This window comes from Blennius ocellaris, assembly GCF_963422515.1.
Source record: "Blennius ocellaris genome assembly, chromosome: 23".
Taxonomy (NCBI): Eukaryota; Metazoa; Chordata; class Actinopteri; order Blenniiformes; family Blenniidae; genus Blennius; species Blennius ocellaris.
This window is the reverse complement of record NC_137672.1, coordinates 17,994,014-18,009,280: the sequence shown is the minus strand read 5'-3', so window position 1 is coordinate 18,009,280 and position 15,267 is coordinate 17,994,014. Positions and strand designations below refer to the sequence as shown.

General features: G+C 46.0%; 2 protein-coding genes across 2 annotated transcripts in view; one reads left to right on the top strand and one right to left on the bottom strand.

Moving 5' to 3' along the window:
* adisspb (adipose secreted signaling protein b) overlaps positions 1-15,267 on the bottom strand; it is a 215,827-nt gene that overhangs the window by 192,406 nt on the left and 8,154 nt on the right. The gene's annotated exons all lie outside the window — the stretch shown is intronic.
* Positions 4,989-15,267, top strand: part of nat8l (N-acetyltransferase 8-like) — a gene marked incomplete at both ends in the record, with an annotated part of 16,998 nt that continues 6,719 nt past the window's right edge. Inside the window, 2 exons of the mRNA XM_080519092.1 lie at positions 4,989-5,280; positions 6,417-6,581. Coding sequence (XP_080375218.1) covers positions 4,989-5,280; positions 6,417-6,581 — 457 coding nt within the window. The remainder of the gene's footprint in view (positions 5,281-6,416; positions 6,582-15,267) is intronic.

The window sequence follows — 15,267 nt, the reverse complement described above, 5'->3', positions numbered from 1 at the left end:
CAGCCACACCCACTGCCTCTGATTCACAGGCGAAGATGTTGCCTAAAGGTTCCACAAACAAGGCGCTTCTCAGGCGTCGGAGAGGAAAGATCTCTTTCCCGTGTGGGAAAGTCGTTCTCAACATCCGCGGTCGCGGCTCAAAACGGTCGGGCGTTGTGCAGCCCGGAAACCCTGTAGCATGTAGCATGTAGCATCGCTGGTGTGTGAGCAAGAAAACCCTTTAGCATGTAGCATCGCTGGTGCGTGAGCCCAGAAACCCTTTAGCATGTAGCATCGCTGGTGCGTAAACCCGGAAACCCTGTAGCATGTAGCATCGCTGGTGTGTGAGCCCAGAAACCCTTTAGCGTGTAGCATCGCTGGTGCGTGAGCCCAGAAACCCTTTAGCATGTAGCATCGCTGGTGCGTAAACCCGGAAACCCTGTAGCATGTAGCATCGCTGGTGCGTGAGCCCAGAAACCCTTTAGCATGTAGCATCGCTGGTGCGTGAGCCCAGAAACGCTTTAGCATGTAGCATGTAGCATCGCTAGTGTGTGAGCCAGAAACCATTTAGCATGTAGCATCGCTGGTGCGGTGAGCCCAGAAACGCTTTAGCATGTAGCATGTAGCATCGCTAGTGTGTGAGCCCAGAAACCCTTTAGCATGTAGCATCGCTGGTGCGTGAGCCCAGAAACCCTTTAGCATGTAGCATCGCTAGTGTGTGACCCCAGAAATATATATATATACATATACACCACACATATATATTACACACACATGTATATACATATATATATATATATATATATATACACACACACACACACACATATATATATATATACACACACATATATATATATATATATATATATAAACACATATATATATATATACATTAAAAAATCCCCGTCAGCATTATGAACCTTGACCTGCTCCTTTAACACGCCTTCTGCTTGAAATTTACTAACTAATTAATTGTTGGGAGAAAATGTCGTTTTACGTAAAATACAAAACAGAAGAATGTAACATATCGACCTACTTTGTCATCAACTCAGGATATTTTTGGGGTCAAATACACACATTCAAAATGTTACTGCACCATTTAAGTGTTAGTGGTGAATTTAACATATTACAAATACTCACATTACTGAAATATGGTCGTTTAGGATTATTTGCCATTAATATTGAAATAGAATTCACAACTTTTAAAACTATAAATGTAAAAAAAAACAAAAAAAAACATTATTTTTTGTTTATCAAAAGATCAAATATCATTGAACACTCCTACAATATGAAAACATAATTATATCTTTGATCTATGAGAGGGTGTCATTTAATGTTCATGCTTCAGTACAAATAGTAGAAGTTGTAAGATTTTCTTTTTTCTTTCTATTTTTGAAAAACACAGGTCGGAGTAGTGGTAATACTCCAGGTAGTAGTAACAGAAATAGTAGTGGGAGTATTTACTGTCCTTCAAACTGCAGTCTGACTTGTGACCAGAAGGGGGGGACAAAGGTCTGGCACTCCAGCAACACTCTCACACACACACACACACACACACACAAACTTGCAACTCCTATTACTTCTCCTGAAATAGTAAAAAAAAACAAAAAACCTTAAGAAAAGTATATTAATATCTCGTTAAAATCTACATACATAACTTAGTGTTTTGTCACGTGCAGCCTCTGGCTTACTGTGACAACATTAAAGTCATGAATGTGTTAATCTGTGGACTGATAGTTGCTTAAAAGTTGATGGTTAAAAACTTTGCGCGTCTCCGAGAACACGTGAACGCGGCAGCCTCTCCACTGCACATGCGCGGTGCACGAGGAGCCGCTGCTGCATCCAAACATGGCTTTATAACGCAGGAGTATTATTATTAGTAGTATTTTTTAATTATTATTATTGCGTGGCGTAAGTCTACGAATCGAACACGAGGAGGAGGAGGAGGAGGAGGAGGAGGAGGAGGAGGAGGAGGAGGAGGAGGAGGAGGAGGAGGAGGAGGAGGAGGAGGAGGAGAGTGGGGGTGGACGCAGCCTTATCAATAGCAGGTTGTCTGCAATAATCCAGTTCAAACTAGTTCTGCTTTACATATGCGACCGTGGCACTGCGACCTCCCGCTGAACAGATTCCGATGCGGCTCCGGCCGAACTTTTTTTTTTTTTTTTTTTTTTTTGAAGCCTCCGTTGTTTCCTCTGGCAACATTTTCTCTGATTTGACCGGTGGAGCTCGTGATCATCAGTAAATATCAGTAAATGTCAACACGCGGACAGAGAATGCTCCACGAGAGCCCTATTCTGAATGATAACGATGCACGGGGGGGGGGCAAGGGGGGGGGGGGGGGACAAAGAGCGTCTCAGCCGTCCTCTCCTTCGTGCGTAAAAAGCCGCCGCCGCTCGTTCCGGTGCGTCGCAGGGCGCACGCGGATCGGGTTCGAGGGGCGGGGAGGGGAGGGAGGAGGGGGGGGGGGGGGGGGGTGGTGACGAGTGTGACGGGAGGGCGACAAAAAGCGGAGGGAAGCAGCAGCGGACTCACTGCAATGCCGCAGAGCTGTCAGTCAACCGGCAGAGGAGGCTGCGCACCGCAGGCTGCGCAGTGGCGATGGCCGCCAAACGCAAAGCGCGTTTTACTTGTCGTATTTTTACGAGTTTTGCATTGATAATAAATAAAAAAAAAGAAAGAAAAGAAAATCGCCAGCTTGCCTCCGTTTGACGCATCAACCCCCCCACCCTCCGCCGCCCCCCCCCCTCGCCGCGCGCGCGCTCTCTCTCTCTCTCTGCGCCTTTGTGCTGCATCCTCGCGCAGCCCGAACAAACCGGGAAACCTCCTCACCGGGAAGACAAATCGGTCTCTCCATCACACACCCCCCTCCCTCGAAGGCCCACTTTCTCAAAATATACACGTCGCGAGAGGAGGAGCGGGGGGGGGGGGGGGTGGGGGGTCGTGCCACCAGTAGTCATCCGCGCCACAAATGGTCTTTCCTGCCTCGGAGCGCGCGAGCATGGAGGGATATGAAAGTGAGGCGACCGGATTGAATTTTACTGCAGAGATCGCAGCCCCCCCCCCCCCCCCCCCCATTAACCCCCCCCTCACTCAACAAACTAAACTTAAAGTTCACCCCCAAAAACAACCTTGAAAAACCTCGAACAATTCTCTATTTCGCGTCTTTCAGACTCTTGAGGACAAATCCACTCCAGTATGTCTGCGATGCATATTGTAGTTAATGAAATATTAAAACCTTCTTTGATTTAACTGGCCTGGATGTTAAATAAGGTTAAAGACGTGAAGAGCCACAGTCTCCACAATGAAATAGCAACGGACTGTTTTCAAAGAACTCTTATTGTGAAATCTATTGTAATACTTGAATATAATGATCCTTATATATCAGTGGTGATGTTTTGAACAGCATCACTTTTAGTTGTTGTTGTTTTTTTTTACAAATACTGAATATTGTGGTGAAATGATTTATATCTTTATTCATATAGTCACTCATTTGATCTCTACCAACAATACTTCATAATACTATTCCTCTAAAACGTTTCTGAGCAGAATAATCAATGAACAAATTCTCAGATTTAAGTTTAAGATTAGCACAGCGTTTATTTTCCTCGGCAGTGCTTTGCTGGATATAAATATGAATAGTTTTACTCTTCTGTGTGTTTCAAGGAATTATGATTTTATCCTGAAATAAGCAGGTTTGATGGAAGAAATAATCATCATCAGTAGTTTAGTTTCTCACTTCAGACGATAGGAAAAGCTCGTCATGAAAAAATTAGATTAGAAAGAAAAATTCCCAGAGGAAATTAAAGTTTATTTAATTTAAGCAAATTTTATTTTGTCGATGTTTAAAACTGAGCTCACACCAATTCCTTTATTTCATTTGACTTCATATCCATCAATATCAGAATTGTTTTCATAAAACTAAATTTGGTGTTTCACTGAAACAGCTCGAAAATAGATAACTGATCGCAAAATCCTTTCTTATTTTTACATTTAGTGAGTTGTGTTATATAACTGAGATACTGTACGTGTAGTTTAGGTCTTCAAAAATAGGCGTTTCAAAATATTATAAAATAAAACATACATAAAAAAATGCTATCATATGTTTGCTCATTCGCAACCCACATGGAAAGAACCTATATAAACATATATGTTTGAATATAGGTTTTGCCTATATGTGGCATATATACGCATATATGCAGCATCTATATTGTCATATTTGTGCATATATCCTCATATATTCTTTCCATGTGGGAATGTAAGAATAAAAAATGCAAATAAGTCAGAATAAAGTTGTTTTTTGTGTGTGTGTGCAAATAACCCAGTATATTTTTGGAGTACTTGGTGGAATATATAGAATTAAACTCTTCCCTCTTGTGTTTGCACTGATGAGTGTTTCTGCTGAGTGAAGCTCTCATTCACATGCATTCATATTCCTGCATGCGCGCTCCCGTGGCTGGCGGGTGGGTTGTTAGGGGGGGGGGGGGGGGATTCTGGCTGGGGTAGCTACCTTGGCGTTACACCCCCCAACACACACACAGAAGCACGCAGAGAGAGAGAGAGAGAGAGAGAGAGAGAGGGGGGGGGGGGTGTCTCCCCTCCTCCATCAGCATCCGACGGGCGCAGCGCCTCCGCCAATGTGCGCAGCGCAACCCCCCTGAACCCGCAGCTCCCCGCCCTGCCCGCCTATAAATACGGCTCGAGGCGCACCGGCGAGTCTTGGTCTTCACAGAAACGCTCAGGGTTGCAGCAGAACATCCCCCTCCGTCTTATCCCCCCTCCATCGTTTCTCTGTTTTTTAACGAAACCTCCATCCATCTCCACTCATCCCTCCCCCACCCCCATTCATTCCTCCTCGTTTTTTTTTTTTTCCCTTTTTGTTGGGGTTTTTTTTTTCTTTCTTCTTCTTCTTTTCTTTCTTATTCTTCCTTTTTTTTTTTTCTCTCCCGAACCGCACGGCGACTTGGGGTTTTTTTTTTTCTCCCCCCCCCCCCCCGCGGCCAGTTTGCATGCATTGTTCGTCTCCCAAAATGGTTTGCGAGACTAAAATCGTTGCGGACGAACACGATGCTATACCGGGGAGCAAAAAGGAGTCGATGATGTGGAGCCCGGCGGCCCTGAACCCCGCCGAGGCCAAGGAGGTGCGGAGGGACGCGGTGTTTATCCGCGAGTTCGAGCGCGCGGACCAGGAGGAGGTGCGGCGCATCTTCTACGAGGGCATCATGGAGCGGATACCCAACACCGCGTTCCGGGGGCTCCGGCAGCAGCCCAACGCGCAGTTCCTATACGCGCTCCTGACAGGTAAGCTGCTCAGACCCCTCCAAACTTGATTTTATAACACCTATTACGCACGGAGGTGGGGGTTTTTATTTTTTAACCCCCCCCCCCTCTCTCTCCCGACACCCCCTCCTCCTCCTCCTCCACCGGCTCAGACTGGCTCGTGTCTCCTGCGCTCAAGTCTGATTTTTCCTGCTGAATCGCAAACAAATCAAACCTCCTCCCTCCTCCTCCTCCTCCGCCGCCGGAGGGGCCCCCCCAACAAGGAGAGAAGAGCCAAGTTTTCGAATCCGCTGCGGCACCGGTTGACGCTCCCCGACGCGCATCACGCAACAAAAGGCATGGCCGCCGCATGGCTGCGTTGTGCGTAAAAAGCGGCGGGGCGCCGTGATGACATGCCGGTGAATGAGAGGCTGAATGAATTGTGAGGGATTGGCCCTCAGGGTGCGCGCACACATGGCAAAAAAAAAAAGAAGAAAAAAAAATCCTCCCCTCTGTGACGCGCACACGCACGGTGCTGGTGCACCCCCACCACCACCCTCCTCCTCCTTCCTCCTCCTCCTCCTCCTCCTCCTCTGGCTTTTGTTGATCCTGTCACAGTTCCTCCGTTACGCACCGAACAATCAGGCTTTAACAAGCTGCAGGTTTTCTTTCAAACAAAATGTGATCGAGTGAGAAGTCGTCAACAAAACAAAACGCACGCCACGCAACATGCTATGCGCATCCTCCAACCCCCCCCCCCCCCCCCCTTGCGCCCCCCAGCGTCACATCTCATTAATTACCCCCAATAGCACTGGATGTATAAAGTCACCAAGTCAAGGCAGAAAGAGAATGCAGATACTTCTTCTTTGCGGCGTTTCTAGCTACTTTCTAATTAGGTTCAAAGTGTTTTATATTCTTGGATATTTGATCAAAGTGTTTTTATATCCTCGGATATTTGATCAAAGCATTTTTATATCCTCGGATATTTGATCAAAGTGTTTTATATTCTCGGATATTTCACCAAAGTGTTTTTATATTCTCGGATATTTCCACGCGTCGCCTCGCCTGCCTCGCCTCTTTCTGCTCACCCGAGTCAAATTCCGCCCCCCCGAAAGCCGACCACGTTGATTCTCTGTTCTGACAGGTTTGGGTTTTGTTTCTCTGCCGTCTCTCCACAGTCATGTGCTTTTACGTGACCAAGTCCGTCACGCTGACCTGCTGCGCGCCCCTCCTCCTCGTGGGCGCGCGGTACTACTACAGCAGGAAAGTTATCCACAGTTACCTGGACTGCGCTCTGCACACGGACATGGCCGACATCGAGGCGTACTACATGAAACCCACAGGTAAGGAGGAGGGGAAGACCTCGCCTCATCGTCACACGCATACGTCCTCTGGGTTTTGTCAGCTGGCAGCGCTCCTCCACCACCTCCACCTCCACCACTATTAGATGGCGAGTTGCACATTTAATGCAAACCTGAGGCAAGAGAAAGCGAAAGAGCCCTGGTACTCCACCGGGAGATCATCTCAAAGCACGAACACCTTGAACGTTTGTGAATCGTGTTTTTATCACGTGTCCTGCTGATGTTGTGCAGCGACACTTCATGGGAAACATGCAGACTCCACCTGGAGGGAAGCCCCCCCCCGCTTTTAACCGAATGCCAAAGTAAAAGTTTTCCGGCAAACCAGTTTGTGCTTTAAAAAAAGAGCTTTGGCGGACACGTTGTGATAAAAGTTTAACGCGAGGCTCTGGTCTGGAGGCAAATCATCAAATATGCAGTTCATTCCTCTGCCTTCCTTCCTTCCTTCCCATCCTCCTCCTCCTCCTCCTTCTCTCCAGTCCTTCCCCCACCCGCTTCCTCTCCCCTCCCGGCCTGCCGGGGTGGGGGTGACGGCCATCGCGGAGGCTATTGATCGAGCAGCGGAGGCCGCTGATACACTTTCCGCAGAGGCGAGACGGATCGTTTCCCTTGGCTGAAGTTTCTAAGATGAGATTAATGTCGAGCTATTAATTCTGCACCGGGGTTTCAACTTTCACAGCTTTGCTCCTCCTCGGAGACGCCCCCCCCCTCCTCCATCCCCTCCACCCAAACCGATCCGGAGAGCAGGCGTTAGTTAAGCCAGTCAATTACCCTCCCCTTTGTCCGCTCGCCTCTGACATTGTTGCCCTCCGGTTTGGTAATCCACCGCATGCACAGTTGCAATTTAGCATTCCCATTATCGCCCGCGGGGCTGCGGCGGTCTCGTGGGGGTGGGGGGGTCAGGCGCCACCGCTCCCGGACAATGGCCCCATGATTACTGCCGCGCGGCGCTGAATGGGCCCGCGGGGACGGACACCTGGGTGACGCCAGCGGTCGCGCGTGCGTCGCTGCTGTTCGGCTTTGTGTGAAGCGTGCGCCGCCGCGGCGTGACGGGGTTTGAGGAACGCTAGCGTTTGGCATGCCGCTGGGGGGGGGGTCCGGGGGGGTTGGGGGGGGGACGGAACCGGTTGAACTCGCCTGCGGGGTTCGACGCGAGGACGGGCTGGAAGGAGTCCGAGATTTACCAGGGGACATTTTTGGGGGTACTCTTTTGTGTGTAGAAGTCTCTGAGGGGAGGGGGAGGGGCTCCGAGTCCGCTAATGCTAACTAGTGAGCCGCTAGCTCAGGTATTGGAAACGTTACAGGAAACTAACTTGAAGTGTTTGAGCTCTATTTGGTTTGAAACACAGAAGAAGTTGTTTAATCTGCTTGTTGAGGTTTTAAGGGGTCATGTAACTTACGTCCGCTGACCTTAAGCGTTGCCCCCTTTTGTTATTAGTCTATATAAAAGTCCCCGACGGGAGGAAGACCTCTTTCCTCTGGACTCTGACGTCCTCACCACCTGATGCAGGTCTTTATTTCTTCCTCATGAGCTGAGATTGTTTGATGACAGCAGGTTTCCCAATATGGAGGCTGATTCTTGTGTATTTTGTTGGTTTCGGTAGTTATTCCGCTAAAAAAAAAAGGTGGAAAACGCTGTAAATATGAGTTTACGAGGGTTTTAAAGTCGTCTGGGTGGGCGGAGTCCTTTTAAAAACTTTAAAGACTGTGAAGGTTTATGTGGTTGATGAGGGGAACTGAGGTCAAGGGGATAACGTGAGAAATATAAAAACTGCATGGAAAGTGGAAACTCACATGTGTATAATATATCGCACATTTATCGTGACAGCAACATAAATACAGACTGACTGAATCACAAAACTTGTGTAATAAACTACATTTAATGGAAAGAAATAACTAAAAAGTAGAGAGCAAGAGAAAAACAATGCCAAAATATTCATAAATCCCATATGTGAGCATATATCACTATATATGACTAGGTACTTTAACTTGAAAGCATTTAACTGGCTTAAGTCACGCTTTTAAAATCCTATGGAGGGTAACAGTGTAACATAGATCTCAAATATATGAGAGAAACGTACAATCACTAAATCTGAATCCGCTGATTTATATTACTGCAATAAAGCAGAAACTTTGAGGTAAGACTTCAAACGCCGTTTCAAATCTGTCGGGTTTTTTCCATTTGGATTCGGGCTCAGAGAGGATTTGCAACTTTTCATTTCTAAAACTTCATTATTCAGATCCAACGGGTCCAATTAAAAGTTGACGATTCGGAAGAGTTGCAATTAAAATCCAGCGGCTGGCGGGAGAAAAAAAACCCCCAAAAAACTCTTTGTACTTGTCCTGTTTTGTTGGGGTTTTTTTTTCTTTCTTTTTGTTCCTCGTCCTTCCTCCGAGGACAGAAACTAATAAGGCGAATCAATAAATGTTCCTCGGTGGAGCGTTAACGACTGACGCAGCGTTTTCTGAAGGAAAGTGTCGGCGAGGCCATGAAAGTCCAGAGAAAGTCAGAAAAGCACAGAAAGGAGGAATTTCTCTTCCTTCTTCGCCACTTTCTCATCGTGAGACGTGTTGGGATTTATGGTTGGTAATTAGCATTAAAAATTACTGTCAGTAATAGATTACTGGAAGTAATTTAGGAAAAATTGGAATTACTAATGGAAGTAAATGGTCGTTTACTCATTAGCCACTCCTAGAGTAATTGAGTAATTACTCAAAAGTTAATAAATGACCAAAAATAATTTATTAATTAAGAATTATTCATTTGAATAAATTGATTATTTATCAAATACTAATGGAATTGGGGCACCACCAGCTAAACTGGAAATAGCTAATACCAAATTTCAGTCTCGTTTGTCAAAAGGTTATTTAAGTTAGTTAATATTCCTGTGCAATATATAACAATCTTAAATAACATAAATCCCAACAGAAGACAATAAATATCTGATTTCATCTCGCATTTTCACTAGTTAGTCTCATCTATTATATACTTATATATCATAAGTATATAATAAATAAAACATCATAATATATAAAAGCAGGATATCAAGGCGATGCTGTCGTTTGGTTGTAAACAGAGGAGAACCAAGATGAATGCATCAGAACAGATTATTACAATAATCTGATTGTTTTCAGATAAAGAAGAAATACAAACAACAAAAGAAAGACTTTCTTACAAGTCGCTGGATATAAACTGCTGCGTTTACTGTCTGCAAAGAGCAAAATTAAACCAAATAAACTAGAATAAAATTTCAAAAAAGAAACCAAATGTGATGAGAACTTTGAGCTCGCCAAACAACTGCGGAAAAAAAACGTATAATAACGGAATACTTTGTGTTAATTTCAGTGTTTCTACATCTGTGCACGTAAATACAAATACGTTGGTATTTATTGAGGATTAAACTCTTAATTCTAGGAAGTTTGTTTTTTTGTTGAAAAGTGCTCAATGTGAACATTCAAGCTTTTATTTTTTAAACGGTACTTCTTGGTCGTACAGTTCCGGTGTGTGTTACAGTAGACGTATGCAGACGATGGTAAATAAAGGTGTTAAATTCAAAATAGTGAGCGGTTTGAGAGAGAAAGTCCAGTTTGTAATCGGTTTTCGGTGCCGTTTGTTTCGACGGACAACTTTAAACTTTTGCGTTTTTTTTTTTCACGTGGAAACGTCGTGCAGACGTTTCCTCGGCCAGCTGCAGCTGTTTTCCCGTCTTTAAACGAGAATCCAGCTGCAAACTCACAAAGCAGAGTTCAGGTCCGAGCAGGATTCAGGCTCTCGCTCGCCCTCGCTCGCCCGCCCTCGCTCTCTTCCTGAACAGAGAGTGAGCTAACAAGAGGTTCGCCTCCACGGCTTTTAGTTTCATCCGCTGATTAATACGGCGCTTTAATGAGGCTTCATAGCCTCATGAGTCTCATCGGAGACGCTGGAATAGACGCGGTCAGCCTCGCCGTGGCTCTTCACATGTGTGTGTGAGTGAGAGAGAGAGAGAGAGAGAGAGAGAGAGAGAGAGGGGGAGGGAGAGCGTGGGTGTTTGTTCCAGGAGAGAGAGAGAGAGAGAGAGAGCAGCTTCCTCCTCTACCTGCCTGCTTGTTCTAGCTCTGAAAAGAGAGGATGAGGGAGACGGACAGAGGAGGAGAGGAGGAGAGGATGGAGAGGGGAGGAGATGATGGAGAGGAGATGATGAGAAGAGAGGAGTGGATGAGAGGAGAGGAGAGGAGAGGAGAGAGGAGAGGAGTGGAGGAGAGGAGAGGAGGGGATGGAGGGGAGGATGGAGAGGAGGAGAGGAGAGGAGAGGATGAAGAGGAGGAGAGGAGAGGAGGAGAGGATGAAGAGGACAGGAGGAGAGGAGAGGGGAGGATGGAGAGGAGAGGAGGAGAGGATGGAGAGGAGAGGAGGAGAGGAGAGGAGAGCATGGAGAGGAGAGGAAAGGAGGAGAGAGGATGGAGAGGAAAGGAGGAGAGGAGAGGATGGAGAGGAGAGGAGGAGAGGAGAGGAGAGGATGGAGAGGAAAGGAGGAGAGGAGAGGATGGAGAGGAAAGGAGGAGAGGAGAGGAGAGGATGGAGAGGAAAGGAGGAGAGGAGAGGATGGAGAGGAAAGGAGGAAGAGGAGGAGAGGAAAGGAGGAGAGGAGAGGATGGAGAGGATGGAGAGGAAAGGAGGAGAGGAGAGGAGAGGAGAGGATGGAGAGGAAAGGAGGAGAGGAGGAGAGGAGAGGAGAGGAGAGGATGGAGAGGAAAGGAGGAGAGGAGGAGAGGAGAGGAGAGGATGGAGAGGAGAGGAAAGGAGGAGAGGAGAGGAGAGGAGAGCATGGAGAGGAGAGGAAAGGAGGAGAGGAGGAGAGGAGGACAGCGTCACATGACCTCCGCCTGAGGCCAGATCCACTGATCTGACTTACCTCTTGTTGCGATTCTCTCACTCTCCCACCTGCATCACTCCTCCTCTTCCTATTCCTCCTCCTCCTCCTCTTCCTCTTCCACTTCCTATTCCTCCTCCTCCTCCTCCTCTCACTGCGCCGGCCGCCCAGGTCATCCATCATCCCGGCACAGAGGAAGTGTTGCTTCCTTCCCAGCAAAGGAAACTCTTCTGTCTCTTTCAAAAGCTGGAAGAAACAAACAACAAACAAAAACATCAGACAAACGTCAACAAACCTCAGCAGTTTGACGTTCAGTGACCCGAACCAGTAAAACAAGCTTTTAATAAACCTCCATAAGTAACATCTGGTCAGTCAACCAGTCACAGTATTCAGTTCTAAACGACGCTTCTTCCTGCAAAATGTTCTGAAGTTGCAGCATTTTGTCAAATTAACCGTCATTTTGAAGATTTGGAGTTTCGATAACTTGCACCTCGTTCTGATGTTCTTCTCTTTTCAAAGTTTTGTTGTCGTGTGTTTGACGTCCCCGAGCCTGAAGTTTCGATAATTTATCTTTCAAACGACTCCTGAATGAGTCAAAACACTTTGAGAAACAATAACTGGAATCTTAACACAAAACCGTCATTGCGCTCTGGGCGCAACTTTTTGAAAACGCTGCACATGCACACCTCCGCCACAGTGAACAGATCTCCTGCACATGCTCAGTCGATACACAATAAGATCAACGCTTCCTCCGGAGTGTCCAGATTCTTTGGTGCTTTTATTTTGACAGTCACCGTAATAATAATCCAACTTGGTTCCTGTCGACTGGAATGTTCAGGTTCTCCCGTTGTTTATGTTTATAGTGTATTGTCCTGTGTGTGTGTGTGTGGTTCCATTACATAAACAACCAACACGGAAACGACATCTTTTCCAGCGTTTCCACGTCAACGGACGTCGTTTTCAAAATGCTGCCGCGTAAATGCTAAAACTTACCTGAAAGGAAAAGGTGAAATCTGAATCTGATCAAAGCGACGCCTCGTGATGACGTCACTAACTCGCCGCGGTTAAAGCCGTGTGCGTTAGCCTTCGTGACAAAAAACGTCACGTGATCCAGTTCGGGATAAAAGACGGTTCGTCAACACGCTTCGTTAGCGGCTTCGTTAGCGGCCGCGGCGGCTTCGTTAGCGGCCGCGTTGTGCATCTTCCCCCCCGTCTCCGCTCTCTCTCTCTCTCTACGGCGAGCAACCAGCAGCATTTATCATAACAGAGGCGCTCCTTCAGGCCCCGCCATTGATCGGCGGGTGATTACTTGCGGCTTCTTGAAGATTAAAATTGATTCCCGACGGCAGCGGCGGTCAGATTAGCTTGATCGGGATTGATGCACAACAATCAGGCGGGCGGTGTAAATCTTCTTTCTGCTGCTCAAACAGCCGTTAAGACTCCAGACTCATTTAGGTTTTTTTGTTTGTTTTTTTTGTTTTTTTTAATCGGTTGTTCCACGCTGCATTTGTAGGATCGAAGTGAATCATTAAACTTTCAGGAAATCGAGTCGCAGACGACACGTTACGTTACGTAGTTTGGTTTTCACGCCGTTCTGCCTAAGAGTTCTCAAAATGTATTTACTATTATTATTATTCACCGTCGCGTCACCAGCCGCTTCGCTTCGCCGACGGAACAGATAGCAGGTCCTGTCATGTCGCTATGGTAACGTGAGGGAGCCGGTGTGAGGTTCCGTTACCGCAGTAACGGAACAGAAACCGCCTCGTTGAAACAGGCAAGAGGACGGTTCCGTTACCGAGGTAACAAACATGAGCCTCAGTTCCGTTGGTGTGATCAGGAGCAGAACACAATTGTTGGTGTGAGGTTCTGTTACTATGGCAACCAAAAATAACTGCGCTCCGACTCTGTTCTGTTGCCGGAACAAAACAGGGACGTTACCATAGTGACAGAACAGGTAGTTGGTATATGTTGCCCGCGGCAACAGAAACATATACCAACTACCTGTTCTGTCACGTTCTTGACAGTTCTGTTACCGGTTACCATAGTAACAACTTTAACAGAACTGCTCTGGCCCCCGCCGGCGGTAACACACGCGACACTCGGCGTGAAGTTGCGTTACCGTGGTGACAGTTTGGAGGTCCTGCCCGCCGGTTCCTGTGGTTGCCACGGTTACGGCACGGAGCAGGTCAGCTGCCGCGGGTTTGTAGGTGAGAGAAGATTCTGCCCCGTGTGTGTGTGCGTGTGTGTGCGTGTGTGTGTGTGTGTGCACATCTGTTAAGTGTGTCCAGTGTCACATGACCTCTCGTGGACTTTTGCCGGCGGCGGCGGAGGAAACTGCTGATGTGTGGGTTGTATGTGACAGGATAATCCATACTCCCAGCATGCACTCTGAACTGGGCGTGTCTGTGTGTGAGTGCATTAAGGAGTGTGTGTGTGTGTGTGTGTGTGTGTGTGTGTGTGTGTGTGTGTGTGTGGTAGGACATGAGGACACTTTCAAGTAACAACATTAGTAATTGTTCCACAATGGCTTTTTACCATTAAGACGTAATCCAATCATGAAATAATGAAATCCATTGAAGGGGGAAGCTGAACTCTTATTTTGAAATTTTGAGAATAAACTCTAAATGTTGTTCTGGAGATAATTAGATGTGACACAGTTCAAATTGCATCTTTGAAAAAACTAAATAATTAAACCATGAATCCCCAAAAATGTCAAGTACAAGAGAAAATATCAAAAATTAAATTTTATTAAATTAAAATGACAATACAAAGGCTAATCTTAGACGGGTTTGAGGATCTTTTAAAAACGCAACCTAAGTAAATGTGAAAAACCGACAAAGATAAACTTTACAGTCTGATCTTTTAAAATTACGGAAAGAAAAATGTGAATTAAGAGAAGAATGTCAAAGAAAAGAAATTAGGCATTTAGGGAAACAGTCTAAATATTAAGAAACGTAAACATTTAAAATTGATGTTCATTTAACATAAATCTTAATATTTAAGAAATTGTCATGATACACATTTAAAAAAAATTAATCTAAAAGTAATTGTTCTGAAGAAAAATGTATGGGAAATTAAATCAAAATGATTTGATTTCAAAAAGAAATGCAGAGAAATTAATATTTAGGAAAAAATGGATTAAAGTGTAAAATCCAAGTTGATCCAGTTAAAATTGTGCAAAAGAATATATATATATATTTTTTTTTTTACCAAAAATGTGAAGAAACAGATTTGAAAATAAAGTCAAACATTGAAAAAGGCTGAAATATAATTAATCCCAAGTCTCCTCCCCCCAAAAGATGCTATTTTATAATAAAAGGGTTTTTACTGTCTCGTGCACTACGTCCCTCGCCACTGGTTCCGTTTGGGGGAATATTTTCAATTCTAGAAAATAATACACAGAATTCACCGGAAAGTCCTTTTAATAGCAACAAAAGGAGGGATTACACGTCGTTCCAGTGCTTATTGGTCGTAATAAGGACTATAAATTCGCGCTGCAGGAGGAAGTACGCCTGCGGTGATGCAACACTTTTCAAATCGTGAGCCCACTTTTCAAAACTGCTGCTTAAAGTGACCTGAGGGGGCGACGCAGAGCAGGAACCAACAGCAAGTGGCTTTCTTTCTTCCCCCCCCCCCCCCCCCCCCCCCCCCAAGCGCCGCTGACCGGAGGCCTCGTCTAGACTCTACGCCTAGCGGCTGAATTAGAATTAGCCCCGCAGCTTTCATCTGAGGGGGGGGGGGGTAATCTCTTTAGACACCGTAGAAGCTCCTCCTGTGTGTGTGTGTGTGTGTGTGTATGTGGTTTTTGGATTTCATGCAGG